Source organism: Littorina saxatilis, linkage group LG6 (assembly GCF_037325665.1).
Source record: "Littorina saxatilis isolate snail1 linkage group LG6, US_GU_Lsax_2.0, whole genome shotgun sequence".
NCBI classification, from domain to species: Eukaryota; Metazoa; Mollusca; class Gastropoda; order Littorinimorpha; family Littorinidae; genus Littorina; species Littorina saxatilis.
This window is the reverse complement of record NC_090250.1, coordinates 35224625-35234128: the sequence shown is the minus strand read 5'-3', so window position 1 is coordinate 35234128 and position 9504 is coordinate 35224625. Positions and strand designations below refer to the sequence as shown.

The 9504-nt window shown below is 47.5% G+C and overlaps 1 protein-coding gene across 1 annotated transcript; it reads left to right on the top strand.

Annotated features, from left to right (window-relative positions):
- The first annotated feature begins 650 nt into the window (after positions 1-650).
- LOC138967996 (uncharacterized) lies at positions 651-5023 on the top strand. The gene is made up of 3 exons (XM_070340556.1): positions 651-849; positions 3197-4307; positions 4918-5023. Exons 1-3 carry the CDS (start codon positions 651-653, stop codon positions 5021-5023), a joined length of 1416 nt encoding a protein of 471 aa, XP_070196657.1.
- Positions 5024-9504: the final 4481 nt, after the last annotated feature.

Here is a 9504-nt window from a genome sequence, read left to right as displayed (position 1 = left end):
TAAAGCGAAAATACAATATTTAGTCAAGTAGCTGCCATTTTTCAGCAAGACCGTATACTCGTAGCATCGTCAGTCCACCGCTCATGGCAAAGGCAGTGGAATTGTCAAGAAGAGCGGGGTAGTAGTTGCGCTAAGAAGGATAGCACGCTTTTCTGTACCTCTCTTTGTTTTAACTTTCTGAGCGTGTTTTTAATCCAAACATATCAAATCGACATCTGTCAACCAGGACCATACGAAACCGCTTGAAAGCTGCAGGAATGGCAGCCCGAAGAGTCATTAAGCGTCCCCGACTGACAGATGACCACAAGAGAAGACGCTTGGCATGGTGTCTGGCACGGCAAAGATGGAACCTGAGAACGTGGAGGAGGATCCACTGGTCGGACGAAAGCAGATTCCTTCTCCATGTCACTGACGGCCGACTGAGGGTATGGAGGCACAGGAACACGGCCTATACACCCAGGAACATCAGACAAACTGTTCCATTCGGTGGCGGGTCAGCCATGGTTTGGGGTTGCATTTCCCATGACTGCAAGCTAGACCTTGTCTCCATACGTGGCAACCTCACGGGTGATCAGTATATGCGACATGTCCTGGAACCTGTTGTTGTTACTCATTTTGACAACCACCCACTTGCCACAAGACCCGTGTACATGGATGATAACGCCACGCCTCATCGATCCAGGGCAGTGGTGGACTACCTCCAGAACAACGCTGTAACAACACTCCCATGGCCGGCAATGAGTCCAGATCTTAATCCGCTGGAGCATGTTTGGGACATCCTGGGGCGTCGTATACAAGCTCTGCAGCCTCCTGTGCAGACATTACGTGAATTGGAGGCAGCTTTGCATCGTGAGTGGTTGCAAGTGACCCGTGAACAGATCCGACGTTTGACTGGAGGGACGAGACGCAGGGTTGACGCCGTCATCCGTGCACGCGGGGGTTTCACTCGATATTGAACTTTTGAATCGCGTATGCCAACTGAACACTCTCAATTACATTTTTTTTCATGACACATTTACCTAAACCTGTCTTTTTCAGCTTGCAGCTCCATACTTATCAGGGGTACTGTTTTAGGGTTAAAACGTCACTTTTTGGCAAGGTACCAAATCACGATTAAAACCAATCAAAACTGGAGTTTTCTTGTGTGATGTTATTTCCAAAGAGTTGCTCTTGTCGATAACATTTGTCAAACCGAGCTCCTGAACTTACTGTTTCTATACCAGAACTTTAAAACTCAGTCATTGCGAAATTGAAGGGGGGTGCTTGGCTTTTTTCTTTGTGTATATAAATAAAAGAGAGTGTCTGTCTGTCTGTGTGTGTGTGTGTGTGTGTGTGTCTGTCTGTCTGTGGTCGCCATACCTCAGAGATGGCAAAAGATAAGCACAAGATATTTTGCATGCACACTGCCCTTGACCCACAAATGTGCACCTGGGTTTTAGTTTCTCCAGACATTGTTTCCTTCCTCGGATAATTACCCTCCCCATCTATCAATACAGTCTATATAGTGCAAGGGAGGTAAGTCATGGTTTGTCACCCACGGAAGGGAGGTAACTCATCAAACCAGTATACCGTGTCATTCTCAAGGGTTACCCCCCGCCCGCTATCATCCCGCCCCCCCCCCCCCCCCCCCACACACACACACACACTAACCCTGCCCCTGCTCCCCCTCCCTGCCTCCCAGATCATCGCGAATAATGTTTACGAAACGATCGCCTCAGTGAAAGATAACCCCCCGCGGGTTAGGGGGAGTCCCATATTGGTTGGGACTAGAAAGAATTTACCCGATGCTACCCAGCATGTCGTAAGAGGCGACTAACGGTTCTGTTTCTTCTCTTCTTTTGTCTTATTTCTGCCTTACCAGTCCTTTCACCTATATTTCCTTCCAAGAAAACTCTCCCTACTATTCCCTGCAGTTTTCCAATTCTTTTCTTGTTGTCTTATTTCTACCTGACTGGATCCATCACCTTTATTTCACTTACCAAAAGTCTTCTTTTCCACATCCTTATTTCTCTGCACCCCGCATGTCGTATGCGGCGACTAACGGATTCTGTTTCTCCTTTTACCCTTGTTAAGTGTTTCTTGTATAGAATATAGTCAATGTTTGTAAAGATTTTAGTCAAGCAGTATGTAAGAAATGTTTAGTCCTTTGTACTGGAAACTTTCATTCTCCCAGTAAGGTCATATATTGTACTACGTTGCAAGCCCCTGGAGCAATTTTTTGATTAGTGCTTTTGTGAACAAGAAACACTTAACAAGTGGCTCTATCCCATCGCCCCCCCTTTCCCCTATCCCATCTCCCCCCTTTCCCTCGTCGCGATATAACCTTCGTGGTTGAAAACGACGTTAAACACCAAATAAAGAAAGAAATAAAGTGAAAGATCACGAGAATTTACAGATTTCTCTCCCCTGTTTAAAAAGGTATGACGCGCTCACTCATGAGGTATGCGTGCTTTGATCAGACGGTAACTACAGTGGGTGTGAGAAGGGGTAAACAAATCACGAAGAACACGTTGAACCAAATAGAAACTTGCCTTGCCTATACATCCAAATGTATGAGCTCACACTGTCATTTTTCTTATCCACATTGGAATAAGATTCGAGAGGTTTCTGAGAGAGGGGAGCGCAGAAACACCCGGGCGAAGCCGGGCCTGACTGCTAGTATTTCAATAAGAGAGAGACAAACAGACAGATCGAGAGACACTCGCACAGACGTAACACAGACAGGTGGGGATATTTAAATAGGTCCCCCAATTTTTAGTATGTACCACCCATACATCAACTCCCCTTACTTCTCTCTTTTCCCCAAAAAAGAACCCTTTTGAGTGGAATGGTCTAGTTTGTCAGTCATATACACACACAAAATATAAACCGGCAGGTGGGGATATTTTCAATAAGACAAAGACAGAGACAAACAGACAGAGAGACACTTACACAGACGTAACACAGACAGGTGGGGATATTTAAATAGGTCCCCCAATTTTTAGTATGTACCACCCATACATCAACTCCCCTTACTTCTCTCTCTTTTCCCCAAAAAGAACCCTTTTGAGTGGAAATGTGTAGTTTGTCAGTCATGCTGTGTGTATATATATACTCCCGATATACCCCCAACTCCTTCTTTGCGCTATGTACAGAAAGTACTGAGTTGGGGGTATATCGGGAGTATATATATAGACAGTCCAGCTGACCCCCGCAGGGTACAAGACAGTCTCCTTCCCCCGCCCGGCTGGGCGTGGTGGAGGCATCGCCGTCGTCTACAAGGACCACATGCATGCTGCAGCGTCCTTCTCGGACAGCCTCCCCTTCCCCCACACCACCTTCGAAGCTGTGGAGATGACGGTCGCCACCACCACCACCCTCACCTTCCTGTGTATATATCGCCCTCCCCCTAACACCAAGAAAAAGCTGAAGGACTCTACTTTCTTCGACGAGTTCTCCCAAGCCCTCGACCACTACAACGTGACATCCCATAGCGCCGTCGTCCTCGGTGACTTTAACATCCACTGGGACTGCCCTGCCAACGCTGACACCAAGCGGGCCCGTGCGCTGTTGGACAGCTACAGTGTGGACCAGGTCGTTCCTTTTCCCTCCCACTCCCGTGGCCACATCCTGGATTGGATTGTCACTCGACCCTCGGACAATCTGGTCTCCAGCCTCGTCGCCAACGACCATCTTGTCTCCGACCACACTGCCATCAACTTCCTCGTCAACATCACCAAGCCAGCACAGAAGCGGAAGATGGTCACACGTCGCAAGCTACGAGACATTGAGACAGATGCTTTTGGAGACGAAGCTGCCCTGCTGCTTGCCCAGCGAGACCCGTCCTCTGACCCCGCCCATTTCTTCAGCTTGACTCTGCGCCAGCTCCTCGACAAACACGCCCCGCCATCCCTATGTGCAGTCTCTGAGCGACAGCCGGCTCCCTGGTTCTCTGAGGACATCACAGCCGCCAAGATCGAGAGACGGCGAGCGGAGCGTGCATGGCGACACTCTGGCCTGGAGGTTCATAAGCAGATTCTCAGGGATGCGGTGCTTCGAGTCACGCAAGCCATCACTGCTGCCAAGGTCGAGCACTTCCACGACCGCATCGTCAACGCTTCATCATCCAGGGAGCTGTTCTCCATCATGTCCTCTCTCCTGGCCTCCTCCCCCGCTGCCCCATTACCCACTGCTCACCCACCACAGGATATCCCGGAGCTATTCTCGGAGTTCTTCAAGGACAAGATTGACAAGCTTCGGAAAACACTTGATCAGCAGCCCTTCGTCCCGTCCCCACCCTCCCCTTCCTTCTCCGGCTCCCCCCTCACGTGCTTTCAGCCTGTCACTCAAAACCACGTCAAGCGACTCATCACCAAGACGGCCATCAAGACTTGCGAGCTAGACCCCCTGCCAGGCTTCCTCTTCACCAAGTGTCTGGACAAGCTCCTGCCGTCTATCACAGATATCATCAACATCTCCCTGGCCACAGGCGTCGTTCCCGACCGCTTCAAGTCTGCCGTTGTCCGCCCACTCATCAAGAAGCCCGGCCTTGACGTCAACGAGTTGAAGAACTACCGTCCTGTGTCCAACCTGCCCTTCCTCTCCAAGCTTCTGGAGCGTATCATCCTGGAGCCGTTGAGCGCCCACCTGTCTCGGAACTCGCTGATGCCAGTGTACCAGTCAGCGTACCGCCCTCACCACAGCACCGAGACGGCGCTCCTGCGAATCACCACGGACCTCCTGAACGCAACAGATAGCGGTCTCGTCTCTGCCCTTGTGCTGCTGGACCTTTCCGCGGCCTTCGACACGATCGACCACCAGCTACTCGTCGATCGCCTCAGTTCCACGTTCGGCATTCACGACACCGCCCTCTCTTGGTTCTGGAACTACCTCCAGAACCGCTCTCAGACTGTCACCACTGATTCGTTCTCTTCTCAGCCTGTCCCTGTCCGCTTCGGCGTCCCGCAAGGATCTGTCCTTGGCCCTGTCCTTTTCACTCTGTACACCCAACCCCTCTCCCTGGTCATCGAACGCCACGGCCTGAACTACAACTCCTTTGCCGATGACACGCAGCTCCAGAACAGCGCCAAGCCGGAGGACGTTGACGATCTCCTTGGATCCATCTCCAGTTGTTTCACCGACATCAAGAACTGGATGACTGAGAACAAGTTGAAGCTGAATCAGTGAGAAGACGGAGGCCCTTCTCGTTGGAACACGACAGAAGATTGCTTCCCTCACTGTGACCGACCTCCAGCTGGATGACGCGACTGTTCCATTCTCCCCTGCTGTCAAGAGCCTTGGCGTCTTTCTCGACTCCACTCTCTCTATGCAGACACACATCTCCTTCATCATCAAGGCCTGCTTTTTTCACCTACGACGCATCGCCTCCATCCGTCGTTACCTCACCCACGACGCCTGTGTCAAGCTGGTTGTCTCCCTCATCTTCAGTCGTCTGGACTACTGCAACTCCCTTCTGGCTGGCCTCCCCGCCTCATCCATTCATGGCCTACAACGAGTCCAGAACGCTGCTGCCAGGCTGACTTTGAGGAAGACGAAGCGAGACCACATCACCCCCTTACTTCGCTCCTAGCACTGGCTCCCTGTCAACACCCGAATCTCCTACAAACTGTCCACTCTGGTCTACAAGTGTCTCAACGACTCTGCTCCCGAGTACCTTCAATCCTCCCTGGACCTGTACACCCAGGCCTCCGACCGTCCCCTTTGTTCTGCTGCTGACCCTCTCCGACTCCACATCCCTCGCTCGAAACTCGCATCTGCTGGTCAGCGTGCATTTCCCTCCGCGGGCCCCTCCGTCTGGAACTCCCTGCCGCTTGAGCTTCGCCAGAGCCCCTCTCTTGAGGCGTTCAAGAGTAGGTTGAAGACTCAGTTCTTCCCGTAGCTGGCTGCGACTTTCATGCTCGACGTGATGTGTTGTGCCCCAAAAGACATTCTTGTGCTGTGCTCTGTGAGAGGTGTTTTCTTTGTGCTTAATATTATTTTGTTTGGACCTAGCTATTGATGTGTACATTGTTGTTAAACAGTTGTTTGTTGTATGTTTACCAGGGTTTGCTAGTGTGTGATAGGGTTCGTGTCCGTCTGAAGATGTTAGTTTCTTTGTTAGTCCTGTGTTGACAACTCTTCGACAAGCGCTTAGAACTGTACCCACGGAATACGCGCTATATAAGCTTCATATTGATTGATTGATTGAGTCCAGGGGAGAGTAGCACTGCATTCAAGTTCAGTCTACTTGAAGTGGTTCTCTCCCCGCAATATCAAACCAGAATCGGTTTCGTTCCGTTTGAGAATAATTTTTGGTGGGGGTATATCGGGCTATTGCCCAGATTAGTACCTACACTTGCACACGAGTCTCAGCTAGGCGTAATCCAAAGGTCAGGAACCTGCAATCCCCTAGAACTCCAGAAAAACCGAAAAAGGCGGAGACTCCGCGATAGGCGACTGACTTCAGCGCCAGGGACGATCACAGAAGAGGCGACCCCGATTGTGATGCCGTCCCCGGTGGGGATCCCCCTCTCACGTCAGATGATGTGGGCGTGGCGACCGATCGCGGCACAGAGGAAACTACCAGCCACGAAGACGAAGACGAACGGGAGGAGTCCCAGTCCCAGTCCCAGGAAGAGAAAGAGAGTGCTTCACTGGCTGATAGCATTCATGATTCATCACACAAAAAACAGTGTAACAATCCCAAACAAAAACACGCACAAAAACAAGGATTCCTTTCCCACGGCAGACAAGTCAACACAAACAAACCAGACAAAAACCAAACAAGGCTCATTTTAGAGCCACGCTCGCGGTCGCTGAGTGTGAAAAGGCTAAGGTCACAAACAGGGGATTCCCCTGACAGTGACAATGCGACAGAAAAGCTCCCCAAGTTGACACTGGCTGACACGGGTGTCCGTGATGCACGTGACTGCGCCACACCTGGCATGGGGTAGGTTTAACTGTGGTTTGTTGATGACAACACGGTGACGGACTGATACTGACTGTCTCCAGGACGATGATCATGCCTGACGATTTAATTGTGTTCTCACTTAACGTGAGAGGGATTCGATCCCCAAACAAACGGAAACAACTGTTCCAGTTTTTAAGAAAACAAAAGTTTGATGTAGTATGTTTACAAGAAACGTATATCACGAAACAGGAAGCTGATGTGTGAAAAAAGGAATGGGGAGGGGATATGATTTATACCGAACAAACATCACACAGTGGTGGTCAAATGATTTTGTTTAAAAAAAGGATGTAATTTTGATTATAAAGTAATGGAGACCCATTGTGATAGAATCCAAGGGGTAAATATAATTTGTGAAGGAAAGGATTTGTGGATTTTGAATGCTTATGCGCCAAACGATGTAAACTCCAAATGTGTTTTTTATCAGAAGGTTGTGTCAATTATTAAAGATTCCCGTTTGAGTAACGTCATTTTGTGTGGTGATTTTAATTGTGTTCTTGATAATGAGTTAGACATAGTGAGCGGAGAAAGGCACGCTGAAAGAGCAGTGTCACAACTGAATGAAATGTTTATCGCATGTGATTTGTTTGATGTATGAAGATTATTTAACCCTGGTATTAAAGAATTTTCTTGGTAAAAGAAAAATCCGTTTATTGCTAGGAGAATTGACTATGTATTTACATGTGCAACACTTTTTGATAGAACTACGGAATGTTGTTTATTGTCTGTTCCCTTTTCCGACCACAGAGGTTGTTCTGTGCAACTCAAATTATCTGAGATTGACAGAGGCCCGAGTTACTGGAAATTCAATAATTCTCTCCTCCAGGATAAAGATTTCATTGATGGTATGAATAGAATGATTGAAAATCACGCATATGATTTTATAAACGATACTGATTATCAAACCGTATGGGAGCTGTTAAAATGTGAAATAAGAGATTATGCAATGCAGTACGCGCAGAAGAAAAGCGTTGAAAGAAGAAACGGTATTGTTTTGTTGTATGCTGAATTAAATGATTTGGATGCAAGGTTAGCGAATGACCCAGATAACTGTGGAATGCAATGCGAGCATGAGAACCTTAAGTTAAAAATAGAATTAGTTGAGCAGTGTGAAGCTCGCGCAGCCCAAGTACGCGCCCGTGCGAAGTGGGTAGAACAGGGAGAAAAGAACACAAAGTATTTTCTCAACCTTGAAAAAGCCAGAGCAAATGCGAAGATAATGGACAGTATACAGTGTGAATCTGAGGAAGTGATAACTGACCAGCGTGAAATCTTGAACGCGCAAAAGAATTACTATGCTGATTTGTACAGAAAAAAAGTAAACGTTGAAAACATGGACGAGAAGGTGGATCAGTTTTTATCTGATGTGACAACATTACATATTTCAGATTTTCAGAGAAATGAGTGTGAAGGGTTAATAACTGAAAACGAAGCTCTCGCTGCACTTAAACAAATGAAATCTGGGTCGGCCCCTGGGGTTGATGGAATTACTGTAGAGTTTTTGAAAGTGTTTTGGACCCGCATCAGAACATTGCTAATTGCGTCTTTTAATGCAAGTTTTGACGATGGAAAATTGTCTTCCACGCAGCGCAAAGCTGTCATTACCCTAATACACAAGGGAAAGGATTTGCCTAAAAATGAATTAGAGAACTGGAGACCCATCTCCCTTGCAAACAGCGATTATAAACTGATAGCCAAGTGTTTGGCAAAAAGGTTAGGAAGCGTTATTGGTGATATTGTTCAGAAAGATCAAGTCGGTTATATTAAAGGCAGAACAGTATTTACAATATTAAGGTTAATTGATGATGTAATCGAACAGTCACACGAGTTAAATCAACCTGGCCTGTTGGTCGCAATTGACTGTGTTCAAGCGTACGATAGTATTTCAAAAGAGTTTATTATTAAAGCCTTTCAAAAATTCGGGTTTGGGTCAGAATTTGTTCAATGGGTAACTGTGTTAATGAACGAAACGGTTAGCTCAGTGCAGTATTGTGGATGGTTGTCTGATTTTTTTGATGTGAAAGCTGGGATTCGTCAAGGGTGCGCGTTTTCATGTTTGGCCTTTGTACTGGCCATTGAATTGTTGGCATCAAAAATAAGACAGTGTAGACGTATTAAAGGAATTTCGTTATGGAACAATGTTGATATTGCAACTGTTATTAAAATTGCTCTGTATGCAGACGATATCACCCTTTTTTTAAAGGATGAAATTGATATGTATTATGCACTTGAAATAATGAATGACTTTTCTAGCTTTTCAGGCTTAAGGATACATAAGAGAAAGTCTGAGGCGACGTGGTTGGGCCTCGCGCCCCCTAATTGGCGTAGAGGCGCGTCCCCCGGGTGGTGGATGGGGGAGCCTTCTCTACTAACTTCTGAGAGAAGGTCGCATCACTCTCGATGCCGTGAACCTAATTAGGATCTTTTTCTTGTTTCTTCTCTATTTCTGCCTCCCCAAAGTCCTTTTACTTTCCTTTTCTCACCCATAAAATTCTTCACTTATTACCCTTGTTAAGTGGTTCTTGTATAGAATATAGTCAATGTTTGTAAAGATTTTA